At 55.2% G+C, this 14,257-nt stretch overlaps 1 protein-coding gene across 1 annotated transcript in view; it reads left to right on the top strand.

The window, feature by feature from the left end:
* Nucleotides 1–7,663: 7,663 nt before the first annotated feature.
* Nucleotides 7,664–14,257, top strand: part of P4HB (prolyl 4-hydroxylase subunit beta) — a 29,855-nt gene continuing 23,261 nt past the window's right edge. The window contains exons 1-4 of the mRNA XM_023211551.2: nt 7,664–8,034; nt 8,936–9,142; nt 13,193–13,326; nt 13,504–13,641. Of these exons, the coding sequence (XP_023067319.2) occupies nt 7,884–8,034; nt 8,936–9,142; nt 13,193–13,326; nt 13,504–13,641 (630 nt within the window). The 5' untranslated portion in view covers nt 7,664–7,883. The remainder of the gene's footprint in view (nt 8,035–8,935; nt 9,143–13,192; nt 13,327–13,503; nt 13,642–14,257) is intronic.

The raw sequence follows: 14,257 nt of genomic DNA, 5'->3' as shown, positions 1-14,257 counted from the left end.
CCAATTTCAAACTGCCTTCTCTAGCAAGGTGTTGAGAAAAATCATATTCCACACAGAGGCAGCTGGGCTGGGCAGCTGCTACCCTGGGGCCCCCCACCAGTCGTTCTGACACAGGCCATGCTGCTCTGGGGTTTATCAGCAGGGCTGGGCTGGGCAGGAAGACACCCTCAAGCCTCAGGCCACTAACACCCCTGTTCCGGGGCAGTGCATGCGGGCCCCACTGCCCCCTCACCCCGTCCTTGCCAGGCTTTTGTGGGGGCCACAGAGGCTAAGCCTAGAACTGACCCTATGTTAGGCACCCCAACAGAATGGCACCTTCCTGCAGAAGCTGGTCCAGACCCAGATCCCAGATCTGAGAGCAGTCAGAGAGAAAGGCTGGGTCAGCCCCCAGCCCCTGATTCCGCAGGGAGCAAAGACCCTACCCAGCCTCTCCCAGAACTGCTCCTGGCCCCAAGTGAGGTGGTCTCGTGTCGCATTGCTGCTTCTGCCTGTGCTGTGGGGGAGGTGGTGGGCTGGTGAAACCACAGGCTGAAGGGTCACCCACTGGACAGACACCAGCCCAGCCAGGGAGGGTGAGCTCCATGGTAGCTGCCCCTGCCAGGCAGTTTCCTCCATGCTCCCAGTTCGCTTCTTACATGCTCCAGCAGAGTCCCCAAGCCCAGTGCCAGGATGTCGTCAGCAGTTCGGCTCATCGGGCAACGGCCTTCTGAGCTCGGGCTGGGCCAAAAGGCTTCACCTTCTTGCTCCTGGATTTTCCCAGCTTTGCTAGACATGTGAACTCAGACCCGGGTGCCAAGCTGTACGGGCATGCTGCCAGCAGCCAGGACTTTGGGCTGGCTCCTCCCCTGGTGCAGGGTAACATGAGGTGGCACCTGCACAGTGGGCATGACGTGTCTCTTGGGTCCCAAGTCTAACCTGATCCTCGTGGCCCCACTTGGGACCTGTTTGTACTGCCTGGTGCTCCAGACAGGCCTCCCCACCTCCAGCAGCCTGCACCTACAGTCTCCTCTCCCAGCCTCCGCAGGTCCATAGCTCCCAGCAGTCCCCTAGCGTCCACCTCCTCAGCCACCCCCAGGTGAACACTTCTTCCATTCAGGAGGGTGACATGTCAGTGCCAGCCAGTGCTAGGTCAGGGTCTGGGATGTGACCAAATAACCACGGGTTACCGTGATTTCTGAGAACCTTCTCTGTGCCCAGTACTGCCCTGCACCATGAGCACCTACCACACTCCACAGGGCCCATGCGCACCACCGCGCTGCTGGATTTCTCCCTCCACTCTGGGCACGGTGGGCTGCTGCTCAGTGGGAACACAGGAGGGACTTCAGAGCACTGCCCAGGTGCCCATGAGCCTGCTGCTACCCCCACCACACCTGCGACCAGACTGCAGGCTGAAAGGGAGCTGTTTTGCTCTAAGAGCTCTATTTTTTTTGTTGTTTTTTTTTTTTGAGACGAAGTCTCGCTCTGTCGCCCAGACTGGAGTGCAGTGGCGCGATCTCCGCTCACTGCAAGCTCCGCCTCCTGCATTCACGCCATTCTCCTGCCTCAGCCTCCCTAGTAGCTGGGACTACAGGCGCCCGCCACCACGCCCAGCTGATTTTTTGTGTATTTTTTAGTAGAGATGGGGTTTCACCATGTTAGCCAGGATGGTCTCGATCTCCTGACCTCGTGATCTGTCTGCCTTAGCCTCCCAAAGTGCTGGGATTACAGGCGTGAGCCACCGCACCTGGCCGAGAACTATATTTTTAAGAGTAGTATCTGGCTAGAAGCAGATCACTTGAGCTCAGCAGTTCAAAACCAGCTTGGGCAACACAGGGAAACCCTCTCTCTAAAAAACTAAAAATTAGGTGGGCATGGTGGTGTACACCTGTAGTCCCAGCTACTCAGAAGGCTGAGGCAGGAGGATCACTTGAGGCCAGAAGGCGGAGGTTGCAGTGAGCCATGACTGAACCACTGTGCTCCAGCCTGAGTGACACAGCAAGACCCTGTCTCAGGCCGGACGCGGTGGCTCAAGCCTGTAATCCCAGCACTTTGGGAGGCCGAGATGGGCGGATCACGAGGTCAGGAGATCGAGACCATCCTGGCTAACATGGTGAAACCCCGTCTCTACTAAAAAATACAAAAAACAGCCGGGCGCGGTGGCTCAAGCCTGTAATCCCAGCACTTTGGGAGGCCGAGACGGGCGGATCACGAGGTCAGGGGATCGAGACCATCCTGGCTAACATGGTGAAACCCCGTCTCTACTAAAAATACAAAAAACTAGCTGGGCGAGGTGGCGGGCGCCTGTAGTCCCAGCTACTCGGGAGGCTGAGGCAGGAGAATGGCATAAACCCGGGAGGCAGAGCTTGCAGTGAGCTGAGATCCGGCCACTGCACTCCAGTCCGGGCGACAGAGCGAGACTCCGCCTCAAAAAAAAAAAAAAATACAAAAAACTAGCCGGGCGAGGTGGCGGGCGCCTGTAGTCCCAGCTACTCAGGAGGCTGAGGCAGGAGAATGGCGGGAACCCGGGGGGCGGAGCTTGCAGTGAGCTGAGATCCGGCCACTGCACTCCAGCCTGGGCCACAGAGCGAGACTCCGTCTCAAAAAAAAAAAAAAAAAAAAGACCCTGTCTCAAAAGAGTAATATTGTACACGCAGTGCATTTAAAAATCACCGGGTGCAGTGACTCACACCTATAATCCCAGCACTTTAGAAGGCCGAGATGGGCGGGTCACCTGAGGTCAGGAGTTCGAAACCAGCCCAGCCAACATGGTGAAACCCCGTCTCTACTAAAAATACAAAAAATTAGCTAGGCGTGATGGTACATGCCTGTAATCCCAGCTACTCGGGAGGCTGAGGCAGGAGAATTGCTTGAACTAGGGAGGCAGAGGTTGCGGTGAGTCGAGATTGCCCTGTTGCACTCCAGCCGGGACAACAAGAGCAAAATTCTGTCTCAAGGAAAAAAAAAAATGCATCAATCAAAACATTTAATCACTAACCAGTTGGTCGGGCATGATGGCTCTCGCCTGTAATCGCAGCACTTTGGAAGGCCAAAGTGGGTGGATCACGAGGTCAGGAGTTCAAGACCAGCCTGACCAACATGGTGAAACTCTGTCTCTACTAAAAATATAAAAATTGGCTGGGCGCGATGGCTCACGCCTGTAATCCCAGCACTTTGGGAGGCCAAGGTGGGTGGATCACGAGGTCAGGAGATCGAGACCATCCTGGTTACCACGGTGAAACCCCATCTCTACTAAAAGACACAAAAAATTAGCCAGGCATGGTGGCGGGCGCCTGCAGTCCCAGCTACTCAGGAGGCTGAGGTGGGAGAATGGCGTGAACCCAGAAGGCGGAGCTTGCAGTGAGCTGAGATCTTGCCACTGCACTCCAGCCTTGGTGACAGAGGAGGCATCCCCCCTCAAAAAAAAAAAAAAAAAAATTAGCCAGGTGTGGTGGTGGGTGCCTATAATCCCAGCTAGTCAGGAGGCTGAGGCAGGAGAATCGCTTGAACCTGGGAGGCAGAGGTTGCAGTAAGCCAAGATTGCACCACTGCACTCCAGCCTGGGCAACAGAGCAAGACTTTGTCTCAGAAAAAAAAAAAAAAAAAACTAACCAATATTTAATGGGTCCCTTCTCCAAGCCTGAGACTCCCTAAAGGATGTCTGGAGCACCTGTGATGATCCAAAGAAATGCCAGCCACAGGAGGGCCCTGATCCCCAAGGGCACACTCCTGGAAGGGCCTGGGCATGAGGTGAACACAGCCCATCTTCTCACCCTAGGGTTAGAAGGCACATGAGCAGGCCTCAGGAAAAGTATATCAGCCCTCTACAGGTGCCCAGCGGAACCAGCCTGCATTCCTGGGGGCAGGACCCATGCCCTGCACATTTCCATCCACTGAACAACCCCCACAGAGGAGGGCATCTCAGGCCATCGCAGACCAGGCTTCCTCCCTCCAGCGTTCCCAGAGCCCACCTTTGCTGCCCCTGTTGGGTTGGTGCAGGAAGCCAGTCCAAGGGCAGAGGCACCTTAAGAGGACACTCTGGGCAACCATGGCATCCGTCTAAAATACTGTGATTCGGCTGCGCATGCTGGCTCACACCTGTAACCCCAGCGCTTTGGGAAGCTGAAGAGGGGAGGATCCTTTGAGGTCAGGAGTTCGAGACCATCCTGAGCAACATAGCAAGATCCCATCTTCAAAGAAAAAAACAAAAATGCTGCCATCTATCTAGGTTAGTTCTGGTTGGGCACCCTGGTTTTCACAGAAGAATGTCAGGTCGGCCACAGCCACCTGGGCTGATGCAGCCCTGTCCTCTGCTACCCTGGCCAGGCCTTCACCAGCACTGAGATGTGTTCCACCGGCCCAGAGCCAGCCTGAGACTTATCCATGGCCACTGGGATCCTTGTCTGGTCTGTATGCCCTGAGACTTATCCACAGCCACTGGGATCCTTGCCGGGTCTGTGTGCCTTGAGTCTTCTCCACTTGGTCCCAGTTCTCATTGTCTATGAACACTTTTCCTTTTTACTTCACTGTATGCTCTGGACTAAGCTGCCGCCAAACCATCACAAGCTAATCAACTTTATGTTAGTTAAATCTCTTCACTCTTTCCCCAACAGTGGACAAAACACAAGCTCCAATATTTAGGCATCTGAACTCTGACCTCGTACCTAGATGTGGTACAAATGTGGGGTGGGGTTTTTTGTAAGATACAGGGTCTCTGTCACCCAGACAGAAGTGCAGTGGTATGATCATGGCTCACTGCAGCCTCAACCTCCTGGGCCCAAGCTGTTTTCCTGCCTCACCCTACCAAACAGCTGAGATTATAGGCAGGCAACACCATGCCCAGCTTGTCTCAGGCCCCGAATTGTGGTCTGTAAAACAGCTCACGGCAACCACAAAAACGCTGGAAGATAGTGCAGCAACCTGAAGCAATTTCCATCTGTCCAGAGGGCAGAAGGGACCGTGCCTGCAATCAAAACGAGCTCTGAAGAGATGGTGTTTCCCGAGTCGGCTCCAGGCCAGTGCTCAGCGAGGCACATACTCATATTCCTTCTAGGCCGGGAAAAATCACCCAGAGGAAGCAGACAGTTCTCCCAGCAGTTACAACCTATGCCTCTGACTGACCTTTGCTCTGCTGGCACTGGGGGGAGGGGCACAGAGGACCCAGTCTTGACCACAAGGAACTCACATTCTAGTGGAGGGAGTTCCGTGTGTGAAGGATGAGAAGCATGCTCTCAGGAACAACTGATTAACAAACACAAACTCTCAAAGTACAAAAGCAACTTACTCTACGTTTTACCATTTCAAAAGTCAGGATGCTATTGCAGTCAATGTGTATACATTTAACGTGGGAGCATTTCCCTTTTCCCTGCCAAGTTTCAACTTTAAAATCAGTGGTGGTGCTGCTTCCCAGCGGAGGAAAGTGAGGGGAATGGAGAGGGCAGGCACCTGGGGAAAAGGAGAGCAGCAGGTTCCAGGCAGTGAGGGAGAGGGAGGGCTGCCAGTGTCCAACAGTAACAAAATGCAGACCTTCTATGTAATTTTAAAGTTTCTAAAAGCCACATTAAAAGATAAAAGAGGAGGCCGGGTGCGGTGGCTCACACCTGTAATCCCAGCACTTTGGAAGGCGAGGCAGGTGGATCACCTACGTCAGGAGTTGGAGACCAGCCTGGCCAACATGGTAAAACCCTGTCTCTATTAAAAATACAAAAATTAGCTGGGTGTGGTGGCAAGTGCCTGTAATCCCAGCTACTCAGGAGGCTGAGGCAGGAGAATCGCTTGAACCCGGGAGGCGGAGTGAGCCGAGATTGCCCACTGCACTCCAGCCTGGATGACAAAGTGAGACACTGTCTCAAAAAAACAAAAACTGTCTCAAAAAAAAAAAAAAAAAAAGATAGGAGTAAACAAATATTTTTTGAGATAGGGTGTCTACCTGTTACCCAGCCTGGAGTGCAGTGGTGGGATCATGGGTCACTGCAGCCTCAGCCTCCTGGGCTCAAGTGATTCTCACACCTCAGCCTCCCAAGTAGCTGGGACCACAGGTGCACACCACAGCGCCTGGCTAATTTTTTAAATGTATTTTTTGTAGAGACGGGGGGCGGGGTCTCACTATGTTGCCCAGGCTGGTCTCTAACTCCTGGGCTGAAGGGATCCTCCTGCCTCGGTCTCCAAAAGCGGTGGGATTACAGGAGTGAGTCACACAGCACCTGGCCTCAATATTATTATGTAATCCAACGTATGTATACAGAGTATTTCAACACGTAGTAGTCAAAGTAAAGTTATTAACGAAATACTGTACCTTGTGTCCCCCAGCCCCTACACGCACATTCAGTCTTTTTTTTTTTTTGAGACGAAGTCTTGCTCTGTTGCCGAGGCTGGAGTGCAATGGCGTGATCTCGGCTCACTGCAACCTCTGCCTCCCGGGTTCAAGCGATTCTCCTGCCTCAGCCTCCCGAGTAGCTCGGATTACAGGCGCCCGCCATCAGGCACGGCTAATTTTTGTATTTCTAGTAGGGATTTCACCACGATCAAGCCGGTCTCGAACTCCTGACCTCGTGATCCGCCCGCCCCCGCCTCCCAAAGTGCTGGGATTACAGGCATGAGCCACCGCGCCCGGCCCTGCACACTCAGTCTTAGAAGTTTGATGTGCATTGCGCACTCACAGCCCGTCTCGGGTGGACTGGCCACATTTCAAGTGCTCAGGAGCCTCGGTGGCGGGTCAAGTCGGGAGGCAAACCCAGCTGCTGCCTTCGGAGTGAAGCAGCGCCCAGCGCCCAGGGTATTTCCACAGCTGTATAACGGCTGGGAGGTCTCCTGAACCGACCAGAGCATCTGAGAAGCACCAGAGTAGGGACAGCTTCACAGGATTTGGCAACCAGTGGGAAGGGAGGGAAGAGATCGTACAGGGCAAAGGGCCGCTCCCTGAAGGCCTTAGCCGGGAGGACCTTTCCTATGGCCGCTCAACGCAGGGGCAGCGTCCTCCTGGGGCCTGGGAGCCGGCAGGTCCCCAGCGCCCAGGTCCCCCCCCCCCCCCCCCCCTCCCCCCCCCCCCTCCCCGTAACCCCCCCGCCCTGTGCTCTCATCCCCTCCGAGGCTTCCTCGACCTGTGCGCACGATTCCCGTGCCAAGGCACTGCCGTCATGCCTCGGTGGGTGTCTTGCGTGACCTAGCGGAGCGCGTCGGGCCGCGCCGGATATCACAGACCGAGCCCACCGCCGCCCCGACGCGACGGACCCCACCTGCCAGGGCCGCCGCCGCACGCTTGACACGCGCGCCGGAAATTGCGTCACCCCAGCTTCCGGCCCGGGGTCCATGCCGGGGTCCGTGCCAGTTGGGTACGCGGTCCAGTCAGAATGCAACACGAGGGGTTTCGGAGGCGCAGCCGCAGCTCCGCCCCTAGACTGGGAACTCCGCCCCACTGCCACGTTCGACGAAGGAACGCGCAGAGTGCGCGCATCCCTTGGCCAATCAGGAGGCGCAGAGCTGCGGCTACCGAAAGTGGCAGCCATTCCAAACCCGTAGAAGGTGTGGGGAAAGCCACCAATTAGAAGCCAAGGCAGAAAAAGTTCTCGTCGGCAGCCAATGAAAGGCTAAGAAAGACAGCGAGCGCGAGGTCCTCGGCCAATCCCGGGCGAAGGCCAGGGAGGCCTCAGGAGCGTTTCCGAATCCGGGGCCGGGCCTAGTGTGAGTGTCCAATCCGAGAGCGGCAAAGACGAGCCTCGAAGTCCGCCGGCCAATCGAAGGCGGGCTCAGGGGCGCGTGCGCGCCGCGGCCAGCGCGCGCGGGCGGGGGGGGCAGGCGCGCCCCGGACCCAGGATTTATAAAGGCGAGGCCGGGACCGGCGCGCGCTCTCGTCGCCCCCGCTGTCCCGGCGGCGCCAACCGAAGCGCCCCGCCTGCTCCGTGTGCGACATGCTGCGCCGCGCTTTGCTGTGCCTGGCGGTGGCCGCGGCCGCCCGGGTGTACGCCGACGCCCCCGAGGAGGAGGACCACGTCCTGGTGCTGCGGAAAAGCAACTTTGCGGAGGCGCTGGCGGCCCACAAGTACCTGCTGGTGGAGTTCTGTGAGCGCCGGGCCTGGCGGGCGGGCGGGGCTCGGGGCCGTCGGGCCAGGCTCTGGGACGCAGGCACGGCCCGGCCGCCCCCGGAGTCGGGATCCCCGGCGCGCCCGGGACTGAAGGGCGCCCTTCCTGCCCGCCTTGGGAGCCGTGTCCGGGGTTTCTCGGGGATGAGAGCCTGGTTGGGAGCCGGGGGGCCGTCCAGGTACGCGCCCTGCGCACGGCAGTATCTTCCTGTTAGTGCGAGAAGAACAGGATCGACCTGTGTGAGCCAACAGAGCACGCCAGGGTCCAGCCCTGCCGAGTCGTCCCCGGGGACCGACCCGGAAGGCGCCCCGCTCCTGCCCACCCCACCTTCACCTTGCCCCAGTAGTCATTCCGATGGTGTCTCGGACGAGAATCCGAAGCCTTCCTCACGTTCATAAGGATTTGAGCTCTGTCCCTGGGGTGGGAATCTTGTGCCGGACACAGTTGCTAACTCTGTTGACAGATCGTGCAACTCAGGGCCTGTGTGCACGGATGTGCATCCCATACTCACAGCCAGTGCTGGTACAGGCCGCCACGTTCACTTCTTCACTTTTGTGTGTACTCTTAAGGGAAATCTAGGGAGACCCTTGTCTTGGTTGCCCACAGGTAATAAGAAGTCAGCAACCATTGAGAGGTTTGTCTTCCTGTGCTGACGGTGACATAGCAGAGTGGGCGCTGGTGTTGGTTGGTAGTGGTTTGTCGTTCACGGCCTCTGTCCTGATATTGCCCAAGAGCACCAGGCTATCAGCTTAGCCTTGTGCGTTAGGAGGGGTTATCTTGGTGAGTAGATAAGGTTTTTATGAAGGAAAGTGACAGAGGAGAACGGGAAGCAGTGCCGAGATATCAAGGCTGCTTTCTAGCATCTCATTTCCGCTTCCAGATGCCCCTTGGTGTGGCCACTGCAAGGCTCTGGCCCCTGAGTATGCCAAAGCCGCTGGGAAGCTGAAGGCAGAAGGTTCCGAGATCAGGTTGGCCAAGGTGGACGCCACGGAGGAGTCTGACCTGGCCCAGCAGTACGGCGTGCGCGGCTATCCCACCATCAAGTTCTTCAGGAACGGAGACACAGCTTCCCCCAAGGAATATACAGGTGTGGTTGTGGCACTGCCCTTGAACTGTCTTTAGAGAGGGACTGGTCTGCCGGCTTGGAAGGGCACGGGCAGCAGTCTGAGCGGTGGGGAGGCCGGGTCCCAGAGGCTTGGAGGGATCCCGTTCCTCAGGCTGGGTTCTCCTGGTTGTGTCCTGAGGGTCCTGTGAGGAAAGTTTTCATCCTGGAAGAACCTTCGAGTAGAGAACCTGTCTTGTCTGGTGCCACTCCGGGGTTGGCTGACTGAGGTCTCTTTGGAGACTGACTGGTGAGGAGAGGGAGACTGGTGCCTTTCTGGCCACATGGGCTCTTTGTGCTGCCCCTCTTCCTAGGAGCAGCAGCGTAGCTGTAGCTCTCGGGGTGACACCTGCTAGCTATCGTTTGTAGCGTGCCAGCTGCCGCGCCACATGCTTGCGTGATTTCTCCTTGCATCCTCTCTGTGAGGCAGGCCTTTCCCAGACAAAGGGCTGAGGCTTAGAGCAGCTGAGTAACAGCATTGCGCCTGTCGGTAGCAGACCTCGAATCCAAGCCCACCCGGCTCTGTCTATAGCACAGGCCCTCAGCTGCTCATCTGCCACCTCTGAAGCTGCCTTCGTGGAGGCCGAGCCCTTGTGTAGCCAAATCAGTGACTGTGGCAAAAGAAGACTCACCTATAAAACCAGTTCTGTGGCACATCAGATGCACATGATGGGCGGCCCGAAAGCAGTCCATTCCAGTGTTAACAGGGTTGTCCCCTTAAGCAGGTGTGCCCTGTCCTGTTCTAGTGGCAGCAACTCTGTGGTTGCCTCTCACTTGGCTGTTTTGATGTTCTCTCTTTTTTTTCTTTTTTTCCTTTTTTTTTTTTTTTTGAGACAGTCTCGCTCTGTCACCAGGCTGGAGTGCCGTGTGATCTCTGCTCACTACAACCTCCGCTTCCCGGGTACAAGTGACTTTCCTGCCTCAACTTCCTGAGTAGCTGGGACTACAGGTGCATACCATCAAGCCTGGATAATTTTTGTATTTTTAGTAGAGATGGGATTTCACCATGTTGGCCAGGATGGTCTCAATCTCTTGACCTCGTGATCTGCCCGCCTCGGCCTCCCGAAGTGCTGGGATTACAGGCGTGACCCACCGCATCTGGCCTAATTTTTGTATTTTTAGGAGAGATGAGGTTTCACCATGTTGGCCAGGATAGTCTCAATCTCTTGACCTCTTGATCTGCCCGCCTCGGCCTCCCGAAGTGCTGGGATTACAGGCATGACCCACCGCGTCTGGCCTAATTTTTGTATTTTTAGGAGAGATGGCGTTTCACCATGTTGGCCAGGATGGTCTCGATCTCTTGACCTCTTGATCCGCCTGCCTCAGCCTCCCCAAGTGCTGGGATTACAGGCGTGATTGGTGTTCCAATTTTTTACACATGTTCACTTTTGGAATGGGAAGTGCTCTGTGCAAAGTCACCGTGGTTCTGTCACTAACACTCAGGTTTGCAGATGAAATGAGCACTCCTAAATCCACTTCTCACTGGTGACCATCTTGTTAGCACTGGCAGAATCCTTCTACATCTGAATGGGGTTTTCCCCATTCGGACCAGGGAGTCAAGGTCTAAGAGGGAAAGGGTCAGCATTCCTTAGCCTCAGTCTCCCAGGAGGAGTAGGTTTCTTCCCTGTCATTTGATTGCCTTTGGTGGCATAAAGCGTGTCATCTTCCTAATCTGGGAGACACGTAGGGTGGGCCATTGGCGAGAACTCCTGAAATGCCTGGGATAAGTTAGGAGGCGGGAGTTAGGTGGACTAGGTGTCAGCCTGTTCCCACAGGTAGAAAAACTGGCACTGAGTTTTGAGTTACTGACCAGCTCTCTAAGATGAGGCCTGGTGTCAGACTCCTGGGTGAGAACATGTGTGTTTGATTAATGTACACGTCAAAGAAAATTTAGAAAACGCAGAGGGCACGTTGGCGCAGTGGCTCATGCCTGTAATCTCAGCACTTTGGGAGGCTGAGATGGGTGGATCCCCTGAGGTCAGGAGTTCGAGACCAGCCTGGCCAATATGGTGAAACCCCATCTCTACTAAAAATACAAAAATTAGCCAGGCGTGGTGGTGCGTGCCTATAATCCTAGCTACTCCGGAGGCTGACACAGGAGAATCACTTGAACCCGGGAAATGAAGGTTGCAATGAGCTGACATTGTGCCACTGCACTCTAGCCTGGGCAACAGAGTGAGACTTCATCTCAAAAAATAAAATTTTAAAAATACAGAGGACCAGCCTGGGCAACATGGTGAAACCCTGTGTACAAAAAATAGAAAAATTAGCTGGGGCAGGCCAGGTACGGTGGCTCACGCCTGTAATCCCAGCACTTTGGGAGGACGAGGCGGGCAGATCACGAGATCAGGAGATCGAGACCATCCTGGCTAACAGTGAAACCCCGTCTCTACTGAAAATACAAAAAATGAGCCAGACGGGTGGTGGGCGCCTGTAGTCTCACCTACTGGGGCGGCTGAGGCAGGAGAATGACGTGAACTCAGGAGGTGGAGCTTGCAGTGAGCCAAGATCGCGCCACTGCACTCCAGCCTGGGGGACAGAGCAAGACTCCGTCTCAAAAAAAAAAGAAAAAAAAATTAACTGGGGCTGGGCACGGTGGCTCATCCCGGTAATCCCAGCACTGAGAGGCCGAGGTGGGTGGATTGCTTGATCCCAGGAGTTTGAGACCAGCCTGGGCAACATGGCGAAACCCATCTCTACAAAAAATAGAAAAATTGGCCGGGCACGGTGGCTCACGCATGTAATGCCAGCACTTTGGGAGGCTGAGGCGGGCGGATCACAAGGTCAGGAGTTCAAGGCCAGCCTGGCCAACACAGTGAAACCGCGCCTCTATTAAAAATACAAAAATTAGCTGGGCGTGGTGGCGGGCTCCTGTAATACCAGCTACTTGGGAGGCTGAGGCAGGAGAATCACTTAAATCTGGGAGGAGGAGGTTGCAGTGAGCCAAGCTCGTGCCACTGCACTCTCCAGCCTGGGCAACAGAGGTAGATTCTGTCTCAAAAAAAAGAAAAATTTGTCGGGTGCAGTGGCTCACCTCTGTAATTCCAGAACTTTGGGAGACCGAGGCAGGTGCATCACCTGAGGTCAGGAGTGAGATCAGCCTGGCCAACATGGGGAACCCTATCTCTACTAAAAATTAGTCAGGTGTGGTGGTGGGCACCTATAATCCCCAGCTACTCGGGAGGCTCCGGCAGGAGAATTGCTCGAACCCGGGAGTGGAGGTTGCAGTGAGCGGAGATTGCACTATTGCACTCCAACCTGGGCAACAAGAGCGAAACTGTCTGGAAAAAAAAAAAAACAGTTAGCTGGGTGTGGGGGCAAATGCCTGTGGTCCCTGCTACTTGGGAGCCTGAGGTGGGAGGACTGCTTGAGCCCGGAAGTTCGAGGTCGCAGTGAGCCATGATCATGCCACTGCACTCTAACCTGGGTGACGGAGCAAGACCCTATCTTCCACAAAAAAAGGCTGGGATTGGTGGCTCATGCGTATAATCCCAGCACTTTGGGAAGTCGTGGTGAGCAAAGTGCTCGAGCATGGGAGTGAAAGACCAGCCTGGGCAACATGGCAAAACCCCGTCTCTACAATAAATACAAAAATGAGCTGGGAATGATAGTGTGCACCTGTACCCCAGCTACTTGAGAGGCTGAGGTTGGGAAGATTGCTTGAGCCCAGTGGGTGGAGGCTGCAGTGAGCCAAGATCCTGCCTCCAGCTGGGTAACAGAGTGAGCCCCTGTGTCAAAAGAGAAAACAAAATGCCAAGAGATCAGAGGAAAAAAATGGGTTTGTGATCTTGTTATTCATAGAGAGAATCATCCTCTTTCCTCGCCACTCGCCATAAACACAACCACAGTCTCACATGCACTGGGGTTTAGGAGGCGGGCCGATGACACCAGACCTCTTCCGTGGTGGGAAACATGTTGCTTAGGGTGAGTCAGGTGTCCTCAACCTGGCTGGCAGAGAGTGGAGACAGGAACAGGCCCGGCAGGGCGGGCGGCGCTCCCTGTCTGAGAGTGGAACCTACATTTGTTTGGGGTTAGCTGGCAGAGAGGCTGATGACATCGTGAACTGGCTGAAGAAGCGCACGGGCCCGGCTGCCACCACCCTGCCCGACGGCGCAGCTGCAGAGTCCTTGGTGGAGTCCAGCGAGGTGGCTGTCATCGGCTTCTTCAAGGTAGAGACCAGAGCGTCATTCCAGTCTTTCTTTTTTCTGTCATCCGTTGAGGAGGGGTCCACGGCCTGCGGCTGGCAGTTCTGCATATGTCCCCCCGAGCCCAGACATTACAGGGTCTGCCCCTACTGCTTGGTGCCGTGGGCTTGTGACTACCTCTGCTTTTCCCTCCTCGTTCAGGATGTGGAGTCAGACTCTGCCAAGCAGTTCTTGCAGGCAGCAGAGGCCATCGATGACATACCATTTGGGATCACTTCCAACAGTGACGTGTTCTCCAAATACCAGCTCGACAAAGATGGGGTTGTCCTCTTTAAGAAGGTGAGTGGGCCCAGGCAGCTCTGCCCGGGTTAGTTCCGGGGTTGGTCTGCAGAGGGTGGCATTGCTCTCCTTATCATTAAGGGAACTTTGCTCCTGGCACCTTTGGCCCAATAGGTATGTTCTGCAGCTTTGCCAAGTTGGGTTGTAGGCAGCACTGACACCTGTGGCCTTTGCATTCAGCTGTGGGTCCTCTGGCCACTCTCCTGCCACAGCCATCCCAGAAGAGCTGCTTTTGACTGTTAGCTTTTTTTTTTTTTTCCATTTAGGATCAGACATGTAACAACATTTGCCTTATTTATTTATTATTTTGAGACGGTGTCTTGCTCTGTTGCCAGACTGGAGTGCAATGGTGCAATCTCGGCTCACTGCAACCTCCACTTCCTGGGTTCAAGCGATCCTCCTGCCTCAGCCTCCCAAGTAGCTGGGACTACAGGTGTGCACCATGCCCAGCTAATTTTTGTTTTAGTAGAGATGGGGTTTCACCATGTTGGCCAGGATGGTCTCAATCTCTTGACCTCATGATCCACCTGTCTCAGCCTCCCAAAGTGCTGGGATTACAGGCGTGAACCACTACACCCAGCCCCATTTGCCTTTTTTTTTTTTTTTTTTTTTTTAG

The sequence above is a fragment of the Piliocolobus tephrosceles genome, chromosome 16, assembly GCF_002776525.5.
Source record: "Piliocolobus tephrosceles isolate RC106 chromosome 16, ASM277652v3, whole genome shotgun sequence".
Lineage (NCBI taxonomy): Eukaryota > Metazoa > Chordata > Mammalia > Primates > Cercopithecidae > Piliocolobus > Piliocolobus tephrosceles.
The sequence above is the reverse complement of the archived record's forward strand: the minus strand, read 5'-3'. Positions and strand labels throughout refer to the sequence as shown.